Source organism: Rutidosis leptorrhynchoides, chromosome 4 (genome assembly GCF_046630445.1).
Source record: "Rutidosis leptorrhynchoides isolate AG116_Rl617_1_P2 chromosome 4, CSIRO_AGI_Rlap_v1, whole genome shotgun sequence".
NCBI lineage: Eukaryota > Viridiplantae > Streptophyta > Magnoliopsida > Asterales > Asteraceae > Rutidosis > Rutidosis leptorrhynchoides.
In genome coordinates this window covers 370811636-370830000 of record NC_092336.1, presented here as the reverse complement: position 1 = coordinate 370830000, position 18365 = coordinate 370811636, and the positions used below count along the sequence as shown (strand labels likewise).

General features: G+C 35.2%; 1 protein-coding gene across 2 annotated transcripts; it reads right to left on the bottom strand.

Annotated features, from left to right (window-relative positions):
- Positions 1 to 1495: 1495 nt before the first annotated feature.
- LOC139843884 (flowering time control protein FY) lies at positions 1496 to 11456 on the bottom strand. 2 transcript variants are annotated; one of them, XM_071834061.1, is made up of 18 exons: positions 11033 to 11456; positions 7826 to 7908; positions 7580 to 7648; positions 7309 to 7413; positions 6692 to 6787; positions 6530 to 6612; positions 6319 to 6390; positions 6147 to 6244; positions 5888 to 5947; positions 5700 to 5760; positions 5521 to 5608; positions 5358 to 5421; positions 4075 to 4153; positions 3339 to 3428; positions 3137 to 3225; positions 2632 to 3053; positions 2341 to 2559; positions 1496 to 1906 (listed from the first exon to the last, which is right to left on the bottom strand). In XM_071834061.1, exons 1-18 carry the CDS (start codon positions 11340 to 11342, stop codon positions 1790 to 1792), a joined length of 2205 nt encoding a protein of 734 aa, XP_071690162.1. In that variant the 5' UTR covers positions 11343 to 11456; the 3' UTR covers positions 1496 to 1789. The 2 variants fall into 2 exon arrangements, with proteins under 2 accessions (XP_071690162.1, XP_071690163.1); XM_071834062.1 differs by lacking the exon at positions 11033 to 11456 and having other exon boundaries at positions 7580 to 7659.
- Positions 11457 to 18365: the final 6909 nt, after the last annotated feature.

Here is an 18365-nt window from a genome sequence, read left to right as displayed (position 1 = left end):
ACCTGTAGCTTTACGAAATTAAACTACATTTTTTAAAATGATTGAACAAATGTAACTAAGTATAATAGGATAATTATATTGATACGTAAAATTTTAAATTGTTAGATTAGATTATTAATTTACTAATACAAATACAATCATTGTTTATTACTCTCTATGTCTCAAAAACTGTCTACTATTTTAGTTTGTGTTACTTTAAATAACAATGAAAAAACGACTTCATTCACAATTCAAACCCTTTTTATATTTGAAATTATAACATTTAATATTTAATATAAATAAATTTATTGCTTACTCTTTAAAAGAAGTTCTTTACCTAAAATAACTCATTTAACCTAGCACATAATAGAAAACTCACAAAAATATCTTAAATTCAACAAAAAGTCAATCCAAAAATAATTTTGCAACGCAGGGAGTATATGGTTTTCGTGACGTGTCTCTCCGTTGTCCCATCACACCTCGATTATGTTGCTTCCTCGTCGCTCACCTCTGACGCAGTGGTTTCTTTGTCCGCACTCTTTTTTACTTTTTCTTTTTTCTTTTTTTTTTTAAAAAAAAAGTTGTTTTTTTTTCTTTGCCTTATATTGTGTTTTGGGAAAAAAAAATTTGACTCGACTTAAAAGGATATGGGCATCTTGTGGTTAAATTTTGGATTTTTTTTCGAATTGTAACTGAATTTTGTATTTATGTGTATTTTGAAAAGGAGTGATTCGATGGATGAAGGATAATTATGTTCAGTATGGAATTATGTAACGTGTGCCTTAAGGGCACACGATAAGAACATTTTTTTACATTAAAGATTTAAATCTTAACAAGTATCCTGATTTTTGGTTCTTGCCGATTTACATATTTACCCTTTGTTTTTAATTTATTAAGTGTAAATAGGTAAAGGGTAAATTTGGAAAAATAATATAATTTTAAATGTAATAATAATGTTATTGTATATCCTTAGGACACACATTAGACATTCCAGTACTTATTTTAATTTTGTTTTGTATTTTCTTTAGGTTGTAGACTAATTTTTAGGCTCTGAAGCACTTTTTGGATCAATTTTATTAAGCTTTGGGTCAAAAATTAATACTGTACTATTTTACTTTAATTTAATGATATAATAATTATTTATTTATATGTTTTTAAATTAATTATTATTATAATATTTAACAAAAAATTAAAAATGACTAATACCTCAATTCTCACTTTTTCCAAGTCGATCACTTTCTACTTATATTATCCATTTCACTGCTCTAAACATATGGAGTATATTCTATAAAAGGGAAATAACTATTTAACTGTATAAATAAGTTGACTATTGTGTTTGTGTTAAGTAGGTTCTCACTGTTCTCATGCCAAACCTTCCGTTCACCATATTATTCTTTATAAAAGGTTAGGTGTTGAATTTGACTATATCGACTTCACCTTCTAATTACACATTACAAAATTTCCCAATCAAAATATGCTCATTAAAACTAAATGGTGAGAAAAACAATATCAACCACAATTTTAAATCAGATAAATTTATTAGAATTTGGGGAAAAACAGTAAATCATCAGAATGTCATTTGACCACATTGTACACCAACCCTGTCAAACATTGCACATCATATATCTATAGCTACAAATGAGCTAGATACAATCAATTCATAATCTTTGTTTGCTGTGGATCACAGTCTACATAGTACTTAAAACATTTTAATCCCTCTGTCCCACTAAAAAAGGTTCAAAAAGATATAAAAAGGAAAAAAAATAGATAAAACTGATTAAAAACGCTGTGAGATGTACAATATAGTCCCCTACTGAGGTGTCTGTCCATGTGGTGGCGGACCAGGAGGCAGTGGTGGAGGAATTCCAGTTTGCATACCGAAATTTGGCGGCATCGTTCCCATGCCACCACCATTCGGATTCCCAGGCTACAAAATGATATGCAAATTCATGTGAGACGAATATTAGTAGTGTATAAGGGTATTTTTCAAAAGGTTAGATGGATTGTCGGTTCAACTTTGACAAAAAAAGGATTAAAGTTCTATATTACCACAAAAAAGGTATAATCTTATATAAAATTTGATTACCTACATCAAGTTCTTCATTTTATTACCTTTTTACGAGCAAAACGGAGCTTTCACTTCGTTTAACACGCAGATGAACTTACGTTTACATATAAAGAGCTCTTTTGGAAATACATTACATTTACCCAATAAAATTTCCAAATTTTTAATAAACATAAAATGTGATTACAGCATGCAGCTGCATTAATGCAACGCAATGAATTATGTCTGAAGTGACCGAACAGTTGAAAACAGGAATGACATACAGTGAGAATTGGATATAAAGTAAGATCTGTTACCTGATAGGGACCCACCCCTGGCATTAGGGGCATCTGCCCACCTTGAGGTCGGTTAAATGCACTCCCTGGTGAATACATTTGGTTCCCACTCGCACTTGATGGGCCCTGCATATTTGGAATGCCACCAGGTGGCGCACCTCCAGGTCCCGAATGCATAGGATTCATTCCCATAAACTGGCCTTGCTGCATAGGCGGTGGACCCATTTGATTCATTGTCCCCTGCATCACAATACGATTTAGTTTCTAACACAAGTAAGATATATGTGCACAAGCAAGTGTGCGTAATATTACCATTTGACCGTGCATGGGCATGTTATGAGGCGGGGGGCGGGGTAAATGTTGATGTGGTAGAAGCGGCATGTGAGATGGGTGTTGTAGCTGTTGCATATTTGGGGGCTGCAAAGGTGTCATTTGGTGGTGGTGTTGGGGTTGTTGAGGATTTTGTTGATATGGCGGCTGCTGCTGCTGCTGATTGAATAGTGATGGATGTGGACCTGGCGGCAATGGAGGTGCTCCTAGCGGCATCGATGAAGATATAGATGGTTTTTGGTCTGATGTATCTAAAGACAATGGCATTGCAACTCCAATACCAGGGATGGTACCTTCATTTCTATTCAACCCAGGAAATTGTCCAGGAGTAGTTGGTTGATCGGGTCCAGGGATATTATTAGCAGGCATTCGGCCAGCAAAAGCAGAATTTTGTTCGACGTAACCTTTTAGAAAAAGAGGAAAAAAAAGTGAATAAGCATTATTTAAAAGAAAAAAAAAAGAATCAGAAGTAAGGGAAAGCACAAACCTTGATTTTGGGAAACGCTAAATTTATCACGAGCTGGATCCCCAGGCCTATTTCTACACCAAAACTTTGTTGTGTTGTCACTACTACCACTGTATCAAATATTACGGCAGTTATGGATTAGAAATTGAAATTATCCAGATTGATGACAAACGGTAAAAAAATTAATATGGATACTGGATCAAACATATCGATGTGAATTTACCTGCAAAGGAGATACCCAATGGGATGCCACGCAAGGTCCCATACACCACCATCATGTGCATTTGGTATTTCAATTTGTGGAGTTTCGTGCCTGTGCATCAACAATTATATGAGATGTTGGGTCAAAACAAAAATCATAACCTTCATGTATTATTAAGTTAGAAAGTATTCCCAAAACAGGGTGAACTGTATCTAGTGTAATGACCCTAATGAGATGAAATTGGCTTCAAAACTGGAAAATTAAAATCTACAATATGACAATATAATACTCCCTCCGTCCCACTTTTACTGTCACCCAACAATAAAAAGTGGGATCTATGATAGGTTGATAAAATATTAGTTTTAGCCTTATAATCAAGTCAATTTTGACTTAAAATACTGTAGAATTGAGTGACAGAGAATAATACATGAGGGTAAATTTGGGAGTTTTATAAATTTTGATAGTTATTTTTCAAAGTGGGTAATCGTTTAAAAACAAACAATTATAGCAATGTTGACAATAAAATGGAATGGAAAGAGTACTACATAAGTGAAAGACAACTGCTGAATCAAGGGAGAAACTCATTAGTAATGGCCAGTAACACAAATCAGAAAAATAAGAATAGATTACTGTTTAAACTTCTAATAATAACTTCCTAAATTGCTGAAAAGAGAAGTGACCCTCAAACTTTGTTGTGAAATCAAGAATGAGTACAGCAAATAGAAAAAGGTACGAAATATGTTTAAAAAGACATTACCCAGCTAGCCAGTGAAAGATTGATCCGTCGAAACTCCCGCTGACAAAATACTCCTCGTGGAACGGATGCCATGCCAGTGCTGGAAATTAAAAAAAAAAAGTAACTTTTATTAAAGAAATAAACTGCACAGTAAAGAAAACAGCATATGGAGTATAATTATTACTTTATTCTACCAAAGTGTATTAGATTTTAATATAGAAAAATGAACTATGATTAACAAATTGGTTTGGGACTTCTATCCAAAAAGATCAAAGTTTTTTATATACAAAAGTAGTGTATATTTCTATATGATGTTAGAATGTTCATATTGTATCAAGGATTAAAAACTTTTCCTAATATAATCATTAAGGCATCTTTACTAAAGCTAGAAGTAGACATCTACAGCAACTCAACAAGACTATCATGCCAAATACTCTAATCATATCCATATGCCAACTCTCATATGCAGATTAAACACCAACTTATACATGTATTAAAAGGGTGCATATAACACTTTTCTAGAGTTGACATATGAATTTCATGTTGTACTGTCTTCAATAGGCTGTCTTATTTAATTTAATCTGAAATAAAACAAAAAAAGAAAATAGTGGGATTCAAGTGTAGATATTTGTCAAATTTAACAGGAAAATGTTAGCACAAAATTTATTTTCAGGTATCCCTTCCTTCAAACTTCCTGCTGACACTATCTACTCCTCTTACAAACCTTTACATTCTCCATGTTATTTAGCCTTCCATATAAGTTATTTCATTAACAATGAGAAGTGATAGCAGTTAAAACTTGGGGCATTCATCGGTTCAGTTTTCAGTCTCCTCGATTTATTCGATACGGTTTGTCAGGTTTAAATTTTTTGGAAGCAAAACCGAAAACGGAATCCAACCCGAATTCAGACTTTATTAACAAAATCAAACCGAATTTGAATTCGGTCCGGTTTCGGTAAAAAGGAAAAACCAAATCGAAATATAATTTAACCAAAATAACCATAAAAATCGGTTTTGAATTCAGCTTCTGGTTTCTTTCGGTTTGTGGTCAATATATGTTAATAATTTAATATTTATTAGTTGAATTGGATTCGGTTTTGAATTCTGTTTTCGGTTCAACATAATTGAAAAAAGTAAAACTAAAAACCGAACTGAAAAATCAAATTTTTCAGATTCGAATTAGCTTTTTTCAGTTTTAATTAGGTTTAAATTTTGGATTAAACAGTTTAAAACCATATATTGAACATTATAGCACAAGATTGCAAGGAAATTACATGCAAGGATACTTGTAATATTGTACTAACCAGTGACATCCTTCTTATGACCTCGGAAAGATTGAAGTTCTTTCATAGCCCTAATGTCATATAGCTGGAAAAGTAAAAATATGTTCTTTTAATTACCACAAATGGATAAATATAATGCACTTGGCTAATAAAAAAATTAATAAATGAGCTAGATATATTGAACCTTGATAATTTGATCCTTGGAAGCTGTTAATACCCAATTACCATTTTGATTCCATTTTACACAAAGAACGGTACTCTTGTGCCCGTGACTGCATATACAAAGTATAACTATTTTATATTAATGACTCTAAAGGAACAGTATTTAAAAAAAACGCGGCATAAAATAACGTTTGCACTAACAATGAAGATAGCTCTCTCCCAGATTTAGCATCCCAAAGTTTCACAAGCTGGTCTTTCCCACCTGCATAAACGCAATAAAGATTTTATGCATCACATAAGAGAACTTAAACCGTCTTCAAAAGCTGATAAAATTAAGAAAAAAAGGTAAAAATAAAAAATAAAAAAAAAAGAGATACTAGAGAGTATACCAGAAACTAGTAAAGATTTGGTAGGGTGCCAATCAACACTCTTGACATCCCAACCGTGGCCTGTCTGAGTTAAAACCACATATTAGAACGCTCCAGTTATAGTATGTAACAAACACAACATAGATGATGTCATTTTATACATATTCAAATCACAAAAAGACATTATAAAATGACAACATTTGCAAACATATATATTGAAGATGCCAGTTTGAGATACTGTGTTGGTAACAATCATAACACGGATTCAACAAAACATTACCGGATAAAGAACGCTCCTCCTGGCAACGAGCAAAGTCCCAAATTTTAACACTAGTGTCATCAGAGCATGAACAGAACTTCAAATCTGTTCTACAAAAGCTGTTAAAAACCAGGATGTTATTAAACAAATAGAATATATACAACTTCTTATGGATGCCACTCAAAATATATACCTCAGATCACGGACAGATTCCTTATGTGCAGATTTATTGGCTTTCACATTATTCATGTTGGTTTGCCAATACCTATGAATGAATGTTTCATCATATGAGCATCAAAATCACAAGCTAATATAAACACTGAATTCTTCTTTAGAAGCCATTTTCCAGTTACGTTTATAATTTTATAAAACAAAAACAATAAAACTAGAAAAATAAATGTTACTTTATAGAGCCACCATCATCACCGGTGACCATCCAATTGTCATTGTAACTCCACACCATTGACCTGATTGGTTGATCATGAGCCTGTACAAGCAAAGAATTCAACAAATCTCAACAATTTCTCTAAAAAATATAAAGTCAACAAGAACATAAATTTGCATACCTGCAGAATCATTTCAAAATTGAAAGATTGACCGTTCCATAATGTGAATTCCCCACTGTGCGAACCAGTTATAAGACGCCTACCTGTCGGAGTCCACTTCAAGCAGATACATGTGTCAGTACAACTAGATGTCTAAAATTTCTAGGTTTTTTCATGCACACTTGTGGAGAAACATTATTTGTCTCATCAATGTGTGCACATTAGCACATAAGAAATAGATTTTTCAATCAATTGACATGAAAAAGGGTTAATAAAAGACACATATTTCAGACATGGAAATATGTGCTAAAACGACTCCTAATGTGTTTCAAACACTTGCATTGTCATAAATCACTGTATTCAGATACAAAATATATTATTCTTCTAGTAAATATAGCTTTGTACTCGGTTTTATTCATTAGCTATTTACAGTCAACAATCAAGTGTTGACAAGGTGACCAAACCCAACCTGACCCATTTAAGCTTATACAACAAGTCCCATGTTTTGACCCATCGGCCAACCTGATCTATCCACCCATAAAGAACGGACAACTGTTAAAGATTACATATGATATGAGCATGTAAAATAGTAGTGTATAAATGCATGATATTGTAAGAACTCGATCAACAAGGCTCACCAGCACACGGTTGATTGAACAGCGATTTTTATTTAAAGACGTATGAACAAACTTTGCAGCAAAGCTGGTGGATGGATTATCCGAATAGGCAACTGTTGGTAACATCTGTATCCATGATCAACATGATAACATGCTTGAATTAGACACAATTTGAAATATGCTATCATCTGCCACTAATGTGAGGATAATAGACAGATAACTTCATTGTATACAGATCAAATTAAATCATGACAATATGTAAATGAAGTGTGAACAAGGTAAGCTGACTCACATCGATTGCGGCAGCAGGGGTCGGCTGTAATATAGTCCTGTCTCGTGAATCTCGTTGCCATAAACGGGTCTGCATAAGAACTTGCATGAGCATATTACATAAGAGATATTGCCGAATTTAATGCACAAACCACATCATTTACCATCATATTCCAGACAAAAACCTAATATTCCACTTGGAGACACTAAAAGACATACACATTACACTAACCGAAAAAATAAATACCATTATCTACAAGAATATTACCTGCATATAACGCACAACAGTGCTCGTATAATCAACGGCCCTGCGTTGTCCAATTTTCCTCATTCTTTTGGCAGCAAAACTGTCTGCATGGGTGGCAAAAAGATTTGGCATTAGAATAACTACATGGCATTCAACAAAAATAAATGTATAACTATAAACGCCATCCAGTTTACAGCATTATGTTTCCAAATGTCTAACAGCTATATAAGAACAAAAATTGACAAGTATTTTTTGTTTGGCTAAACAAAAGTGTTGAGCACATTAACCAACTCAGATACTGCATTTAGTCAAGGTTGTGAAAATCATTAATTGGGGATTAATCGGCGGAACCTTGTGGAGAATAATCTGCCAAATCGGGGATTAATTGGATGGACTTCTTGTATAATTAAATAATAATTTTCAAAATTATACGTAAAATAGAAGAAGACCATAAACATAGCGAACTTAAACATAGTTGACTATATACATAATAAATCGTCATTTGTTCAAAAAGTCAAAAAATTTAATTTAAAGTCTAATTGGAATGTTGACCAACTTTGACCATATTGACCAATTTTAAACCGACTAAATCCGACTACGAGCAACTAAATACGATTTTGACCCATTGACCGGTGTTGACTGATTTTCGACCTGTTTCCTGAAAAAGAACTAACAGGGATTTTTACAACAACACATTTAGTCAAAGTGTCCTAGAACTGTATATTAAATGTAACACATTAAAATCTAATTGTCAAGTTTTGAACATATGTGAAGCCACTAAATATAGAGAGGACTGTGAAGGCATAATACCAATAATGGAAAAAACGATAGTGTCATGGTGGTGAAAAGATCGTCGGCGGCGGCGGCGGCGGCAACAACAACAACAACAAAACCCAATACCACATGAGTGGTGTATGGGGGAGGTGAGATGTAGACAATCCTTCCCCTATCCGAGAATAAAGACAAGTCATTTCTTCACCCAGAGTGAAACACTCTCAAAAGTAGAATCCCTCTCTCTATTCGACGGATAAAGAGATTGCTTCCGAGAGGACCTCCGGCCTTTAAGTAGGAAAATGTTTAAAAAGAAATAAAAATAATAAAATAAAAATAATTAGACGCCATGAAAATGGTAGAATCAAATTTCCATGGGTTTTAACTCCTGCCTGGAATTTAATTTAGGCTCTAAGAGTCAGTCAAGTCGCCAATAAATCGACGATTGTTGTCGACTCAATAGAGCCGCTAAAAGATCACACACAAGTTTTCAATAAAGTATGCAAGTTAAGATATTCAGATATAATATGAGTTATGAATTAATATACTAAAGGTCAAAGACATATTATTACAGCAACATCACAAAATTATTAAAGTTATCATAACATCAAGTTTATTAGGTCTAACAACCTAGTCACAGCAACAGTACTAAAAATACAGATAACTACAGGCAATAAAGAAAATATAAGGGATAAAATATTTTTAAAAAACATCAATGAAATATCAAAAATTCATAATAGTATCAGCCAGACGAACAGTATTATAGCAACGAACTACAGAGGACCACATAAAGAAAGACACATTAAACCACTACAACAACATCACATTGGGCAGGGTTGCAAAAGTCGGCTGAGACAGCCGACTAGTCAGTTTGGTGACTAGCCCGACCTGTTTTGCCCAAAAACACCTAAAGAGTCGGTCATCGCTAAAAAGTTAAGTCAAGGTCATGTCTGAGACAGTCCGAGATGATCAGAGGCGGTCAAATATCTAAATGAGTTAGGGTTTGATGCGAACTTACCATTAATGATTTGCAACATGAACAATGTTAAGTTGGATAAACTCAAGAAGAACAAACAGATTCACTGCTGAGACTATACTCACACTAAAAGTGTATTGTGTGTAGCGATCTAGATCTATATCTATCTCTATATATCTCTCTCTCTGTGCATATATATATATATATATATATATATATATATATATATATATATATATATATATATATATATATATATATATATATATATATATATATACTATAAAAAATGGTAGAAAGATGAGACTGGCTCGAAATGAAATGAAATATAACTCTAGCAGAAAAGCGGGCAACTGAATACTCTTAGGGTTTTTATGTTATGAGGTGTAATTAGTTTTTGTGTTAATGTCGGATAGACAAAATCAGGTTTATTTTTCGTCGTTGAAGGTTTGTGCCATGTAAAACTCATATCATATGTAAAGTAAAATCGTAAATCTGTCCATCAGATTCCCCCAGGACCTGTCCCCAACACTTAGCTATCTAGTTGGTCCCTCATGGAATCTGTATATAAGTTCTTGTGGTTAATAGATTCAGCGAATGTAACATCATCCTCTAAATGTATACATACAGAACCTCAATGTCGTCATAAACATACTGACAACGAAACAACAGAGGTAATAACAGAAACTGAGAAGGGTCAGCAAGGGCAACAATGGCAACTGTCAAGCAGCAAAATGAAATAAGTATGTTGTCATTAAATATATTAGGGAAGACTTCTTATTGATATAGATAACTAATTCACTCCTTTGAAGTACAAAATCTTCTTAGTAATGTTGGACAAAAGACGGGGTCTATGTGCTATTTTTTCTTGTAACTCAAAACTATATCTAAAGATCTAAATACCTCCCAAACTAACATAGCTTGAGTTTACACTCTATCGCAAAACTCAACAGTTATCCATTGGTCATAATGCTATCCCATTGTATTATGCTGATGAACTCTAGGTTTGATACTGCTACAAAGTAGTACTACAAATGTAAGATAATTCAATGTTTAGAGTAGCTTTATACTTTTATATATATTTCAGTTAGTGCACATTTGATACAAATGTAATAGAATATTGCAAAAAGATTGAAATGGGGAACAATGATCATGTGGCACACTGATACGACTGGATGTTCAGTTTTCTTACTGAAAAAAAAGAGCTGTTAGCATTTTCTAACAAAATTGAGCATTAACAAGTAACCCTTTTTGTGACAAAACATAATAGTCAATCACTATTATAGTAACAAATAGAACACTGAGTCCTAAAATTTGCAATTTGATCTTTAATTCCCAGTTTTGAGCATTATTACATGATCCCAATATTATAAATTTAAATGTATGCTAAAAAAATATACCTGCATAATTTATACAACACTACATATATAGTGATATAAAGTGATGAAGGACATGTAATTAGGGTTTAAAATTAGGCTAACCGTCAAAAGGAGGATGAGCAATCTGCTGTTGTTGTTGTTGCTGCTGCTGTTGATGATACTCTTGAGCACCACCGCCGAGTGTAGTTGAAGAAGCAGAAGGCTGACGCATCATCTGCGGTGGTGGTGGTGGTGGCGGCAGACCTCTATTATGAAAATCTTGCATTTGTTGCTGCTGTTGATGGAACTGATGAGGCGGCGGCTGTTGATGTTGTTGCTGCGGCATCATTTGTTGTTGCGGTGGTGGTGGTAACGGTGGATGGTGTTGCTGCTGGTACATTGACTGCTGTTGTTGTTGAGGATCATTATACATGATTGATTGATTGTTCGATTGAATGTGGTAAATGAAAACCCTAGGTTAGGTTATGGAGTGATTTATTGAAGGGGGAAATTGAATTTTAGGGTTTTACACGGATGTCATAATGAAAAGAGATGATGATATTCTTAGTTCCTTTTTTAGTGATTTGTGTTAAATTTTAGGAACGTCTCTACTCTCTCTGTAAAAAAATAAAAAATAAAAATAAATACTCCGTAGTAATTTTAGGTACGTCACTGAATGTCAATTCCCGAGATTCATCGGTTGTGTCTTGCTCCCCGTCCACACCCCAGTCCAGAGGACATCATTGGCAGCAGCTAATCCTCCTGTTAGTTTTCATGTTAGTCCTCCTGTTAGCCCTTTTGTAAAATGTTTGAGGACGGAACATATGTATTTATTCATTGTACTGGTAGTATTTGATCAATCCTAAATTAGGTTTGAAATCTTCGCGGAACTAATGCTCGCGCATACTTTATCAATCCGTAGTGATTATGAGGGACATCTTCGCAATCTCAATTTATGCGGGGCTTCGCAGTGTAATAGCGCAATACGCATTTGTTGTTTATTCACGCGGTTCTGTTTGCACTTGCATTTAGATTGCCTTCTGCATTTAAAATATGCATATTCATGCCTATGTATATGATCAGTATTAAAGCTTGTACATTCTTTAATTTAATAATATAAGTGAGTACCAATTTATTTGAGAGAGTATGTCATGATTGATAGTGTTTAGTTCTCGGGTTAGTCTTGGTAGGGAAATGTCGATTTGACGATGATGTGACGCAGTGACGGCTAGTCCTCGGGAGAAATCATGTCTTGGTGGGGAGCACTCTTAGTAGATTATCTAAAAATCAACAATAAGGGAGGTCTCAATAGTGACATGCTTCCTCAAGAAGATTAGCCGTCATATCAGCGCTACATCAGCACTTCTTTCCCAGGACTAACTCAGGACTAAACACTACCAACAGTGACATATTTCTTCAATATTTTGTATTATATTTTTTAAGTTTTTAATAAAACCAAATAATTATAATTAGTTTAATTAAAAAATAGTTATTCTAATAAAACTAAACTTTTATTAGAAATTAAAAACATTACAATAATTAAAATTAAAAATACATTTAAATTAAAACAAACACTACAAAAATAAATTTACATTAAATTTTAAAATAACACTAAAAATTTAAAAAACTATTCTTCGTCTTGATCTTCTTGTTCTTGGTGTTGCTCTTCTTCATCTTCGTCATCGGGAATGTGTGAAGGTCCCGCTTTATCTTGATTGTTTGGATTTATTGTCGGATTATGTCGAATACGATAATTTGGTGGAAGACTATACACGTGTTCCACAAGCATATCTCGTAGTAGTCAATGAATACCCACATCTCTTATTTTCGCGTCCACGCGAAGATGAGCATCAACCCTTTCTTGGACTGTTCCTCGTGCATGTCGAACCTGACGATAATTCTCCTCGATTCCACAAAATCCACGACCGTTGTCCTCGGTTATCATATTATTTAATATCTCACATGTTAACAAAATTCTTCAAATTTTTTTGATATAACATTGTCTTGCCGGATGTTGAACAATGGTCCATCGACCTTGTAGTATTCTAAATGCTCGTTCAATGTCTTTTCTTGCTGATTCTTGAAACTTTTTGAATTTTGATTATTTCTTGTCTATCGGATTTCCCAATGACTTCACTAATGTTGACCATTCCGGGTAAATCCCATCAGCCAAATAATAACTCTCGTTAAACGTATACCCATTAACCGTAAATGTACATGGTAGAGCTTCACTAATATATAAGTCGCTAAATAAATCGGATTGATTAAGTACGTAGATATCATTATTTGATCCCGTGGTTCCAAAAAAGAGTGCCAAAACCACCCATCATACGAGGCTACCGCTTCAAGCATAATTATCAGATAACCATGGCCACCTCGTGTATAATGACCTTCTAACGTGCTGGACAATTTCTCCATCTCCCTTGCATACAGCCGATACTTCCTAGCATCCCCTGAAAACCATGTATTTCAGCATGTTTAGCGGTCAAACATTGCACATCTTGTGTAGTTAGTTTCCTCAAATATTCGGTTGCGTACAAGTGAAAAACACATTTGCAAAATTTTTTTAAACAATCATATGAGGTTTGTTCACCCATATGTAAGTACTCATCAAAAAGATCGGCCTAAGCAGCATATGCTAGTTGACGTATGACAGATGTTATTTTTTGAACGATATTAAAACCAAGTAACCCGATAGCATCGCGTTTTTTAATAAAATAAGTAAAATAAGTGGGAATCGGGGTTTGAGAATAGCTCAAAATACCTTGACATATACAAAGAAATAAAGGCTTGATCATTAGATAACGTTCACGGAAAAAATCCGATGGAAACATACAATTGTTGGAGAAATAATCATTCCATAAAGCTCTTACGGTTCTTTCACGATCTCTATGTAGATATCTTCTAGGTGCTCTTGGTACGGGTTCAACTTTTTCATTATTGCTTAACTCATCCAAATTATCAAGTAATTCGAGCGGTTGATTATAATTAAGATTAATCGTGATGGTTAATACCACTTTTAGATCGGGATCCGAATTTGCGGTATTGCGATATTATTTGAAAGATAAAAATGGTAAGATGAGAATGTATTTGGGTATGGAAAAAGAGAGAGAGAAATGAGAGTATTGTTTGAATAAAATTTTGTAAATATAGATGTATATATAGTGTAAATCAATACAATAAAATAAAGGAAATACGGCTGTTGAATTTCAAACGGCTATATTTTGAGCCGTTGCATGCGTCCTCACACATTTCACACGAAGACAAGCTCCTGGACGGAATGGAAGGCGGATGGCTGGGCGAGCCTGTAGCGACCCGACCAAATCATGTTTGACGGCGCCGACTACTTAGGTCCCGTTACGTGGTCATAAGTCTTTAACATGACGTTTGACCAAAAATATGTTGCATTCATTTCATAAGTAAAAGGATGTTTCAAGTTTACAAATGTAGTTCAAAAGACTAGTTACATTACAATGTTTAACGTACGAATGAAATCTATGTGACACAATTTAAAGTAGTCAAAAGACGCTCCAACTATGCATGTATACTCGACATCCAAGCAAGTATCAAAAAGAGTGCGGAAGCATGTATCAAGTAGCGCTCAAGGACCTGAGAAAACATATAGAAAACTGTCAACGAAAAACGTTGGTGAAATCATAGGTGTTTTAGTAAACGTTGCATTTGAACCACAAGATTTAATATAATATGATTATCAAAATCATTTGCATTCCAAAGTTGTTATTTGTTTCGCGGGCACCCAATTATCAAACTTAACTGTTTTGCACCCTTTGCGTAGTATTAGAACATACACTAGACCCGAAAATATATTTCATCCGCTAACGGTAGCGAACCGTCCGAATGAGGCTCGTCAAGCCCATGTGATCACATAATATAAGTTCACGTTTACACCCTGCAAGTGTAACTAATGATAATTGAATTGAGGATTTTTGTTCAAACCCGTACGTGGAATGTTCATTTTCCTACTTGTGTTCAAAGTGTAAAAGCATGATACGTATATGTTTCTCATGCCATAGTTTAAAGCATAAAAGTTGTTTGAAAGATGGGACTATGATCTCACCTTGTGTACGCGAGTAATAAGTACTTCAACAAGTAACGTGTGCAAAGTACAATGCTAGTCTTGACCTAAACAAATAGGTCGTATCAATAACGGTAAACGCGATAGGTCAAAGATGTTCAATTAGTCCTATGGCTCGTTACGACTCGATTATGTAGCATGTGAATCAAATTGTCCAAGTTTCATGCAAAATACAAGTATAGAAACAAGTTAGAAAGATTGCATAATCATTTGGTTAAGTTTGACAAAAAGTCAAACTTTGATCGGTCAAAGTCAATGAAAAAGTCAACACGTTAGGGTCGGGTCTCGAACTATTTTTCTGAGGTTTTTATTCATATATAAGCATGTTAGAACAAGTTTCATGTGAATCGGAGGTCCATAGCATGCCACACATTTTTCGTATATTGGACAAGGTGGTCAGAAGCTGGACACGCCTTATGTCGCGACGCGACAAAGGCTGGCCGCGCCGCGACATTACACGCTAGCTGGTACCTGGCCAGTTTCAGTTTTCTAAGTCTCAAACCAAAATTCAAACAAACATAAAACACAAACCGTAAACACTTAGAACTCGTATCTTATATCGTTAGAAAGGTAATTTGACAAAGAACACAACTAAATACATTTCACCAACCAAAAACATCATTTGCAATAACCGACTTTCCAACATTTAATGCTCAATTAATGCTCACCATAAATGCTCAAGTTCATAAATGCACAAAATAGGATTCGGGAAATAAATGCATCCATATAACGCGCCGTTTCGTAGGTAATCAAGCATACAATACAACTAACTACTTACTAACAACAATTCATGGCATTCAATACATCAAAAGTTCATTTCAAGTTCATCAAACCCTAACCCAAATTCACCAAAATCACTAATCAAGTTTATGAAGTTTTCTAAAACAACCTACACATCAAATTGAAGCTAGTGATGTTAGGAACACATTTAATACATGCATTTATAACATTTAACAACATTTAAGCAACCAAATCATCAATCAAACACACCAAACTTTCAAGTTCATGCTAGTTATCAAAAATAACAAGATCGAATATATAAATCATATATTCATGTTAGACTTGAGCCATAGACACTAATTAACAACTTTATAAGTTAAAAACATCAAGAACACAAAATCTAGTGATTTTAGAAAGTTACCCAAATGAGATGTAATCGGTATGGAATCGAAGAGGAAGTCGCAAGGAGTTCAAATATGTAATTTGTTTTGATTGAAGCTTTCTTGAACGAATTTAGATGATGATTCTTGGAGATGGAGTTTTAGAGATAGTTTGAAAGTGTTAAAAGAAAAGAGAAAAGAAATTGATAAAGTGAATGGAGGAGATGGAGTGTTGACCTTTGACCTAGTCAAAGGTTTGGCACTTTGACAAGTTTGGTCCCTCTAGTTTTATTCGGGTGCGGGAATTACCTAAACGAGATGTTTTTAAAACGCGTATTAACGAGGGATGTCATAAACATATAACGGAATTTAAATCATTAAACGGAAAAGTAAGCGAAAAAAGGCGGGATGTTACATTACCTACTCCTTAAAAGAAATTTCGTCCCGAAATTTAAGTAGGCGTAGTAGTCGTTGTTTCTTCCTCGGAATCTTGCGTTTTCGAATTCGCGAATAGATGAGGATACTTCCTTTGCATTTGATCTTGTCTTTCCCAAGTAAACTCGGGTCCCCTTTTGGCATTCCAACGGACCTTGACAATTGGAATTCGGCTTTGTTTTAACGTTTTGACGGATGTGTCCACAATTTCAACCGGTTCCTCCACAAAATGAAGTTTATCATCAATAGTAAGTTCCTCGAGAGGGATGACGATATCGGGTTCGGCAAGACACTTTTTCAAGTTAGACACATGGAAGGTAGGATGAACGGAGCTCAATTGAGGTGGAAGATCTAAAAGATAAGCAACGGTTCCAATACGCTCCAAGATTTCGAAAGGACCAATATACCTTGGATTTAGCTTCCCGCGTTTCCCAAAATGGATTACACCTTTCCAAGGCGTGACTTTTAACATTACTAGGTCACCGACTTGAAATTCGAGGTCGTTGCGTCTTTTGTCGGTATAGCACTTTTGACGACTCCGGGCCGTCCGAAGCCTATCTCGGATTTGTACGATCTTCTCGGTGGTTTCGTGAATGAGTTCGGGTCCGGTGATTTGCACGTCGCCTACCTCGGCCCAACAAAGAGGTGAACAACATTTTCGGCCATATAGCGCTTCAAAAGGTGCGGCTTTAATACTCGCGTGGTAACTATTGTTGTCAGAGAACTCGGCAAGAGGTAAGTGCTTGTCCCAAGATTTTCCAAAATCAACCACGCAAGCTCGTAACATGTCCTCCAAGGTTTGAATTGTGCGTTCGCTTTGTCCATCGATTTGAGGGTGATATGCGGTGCTCATGTCTAAACGCGTTCCCAACGCTTCTTGCAAGGTACGCCAAAATCTAGAAACAAAACGGCCATCTCGGTCGGAGATAATCGATAAAGGTACACCGTGTCGGGCTACGATCTCCTTGATGTAAAGTTGTGCAAGTTTCTCCATTTTGTCGGTCTCCTTCATGGCGAGAAAGTGTGTGGATTTGGTGAGACGGTCAACAATAACCCAAATAGTGTCATAACCGCCCGTCGTTTTTGGTAGTTTGGTGATAAAATCCATTGTTATTCTTTCCCACTTCCATTGCGGGATTTCGGGTTGTTGAAGTAACCTGGATGGTCTTTGGTGTTCGGCTTTGACTTTGGAACATGTCAAACACTTGGCAACATAAGTAGCTACGTCCCTTTTGATGTTCGGCCACCAATATTGTTCTTTAAGGTAGTGGTACATCTTATTGGCACCGGGGTGAATCGATTATCGTGACTTATGGGCTTAATCTAAAATAAGGCTTCGTAGGTCCCCATATATAGGCACCCAAATCCTTCCGGCGAAATATCGGAGTCCGGTCTCCCTAATTTCGAATCGAGAGACGAGAATGTTCAAGAGCTCGTGTGAAACGTTTTCATCCTTGAGAGCCTCATCTTAGGCTACCCGAATTTGGCTATTAAGGTTGGTGTGGATGGTGATGTTTAAAGCTCAGACACGAAGAGGCACCGCTCTTTCTTTTCGACTTAAGGCATTGGCTACTATGTTTGCCTTCCCGGGATGGTAACGAAGCTCGCAATCGTAATCGTTTAAGGTTTCAATCCACCTTCGTTGTCTCATGTTTAGTTGCTTTTGGTCGAAGATGTGTTGGAGACTTTTGTGATCGGTGAAGATGGTACTCTTGGTTCCATAAAGATAGTGTCTCCACATTTTAAGTGCAAAGACAACGGCTTCGAGTTTGAGATCATGTGTCATGTAGTTTCGTTCATGAATTTTGAGTTGTCGAGAAGCATA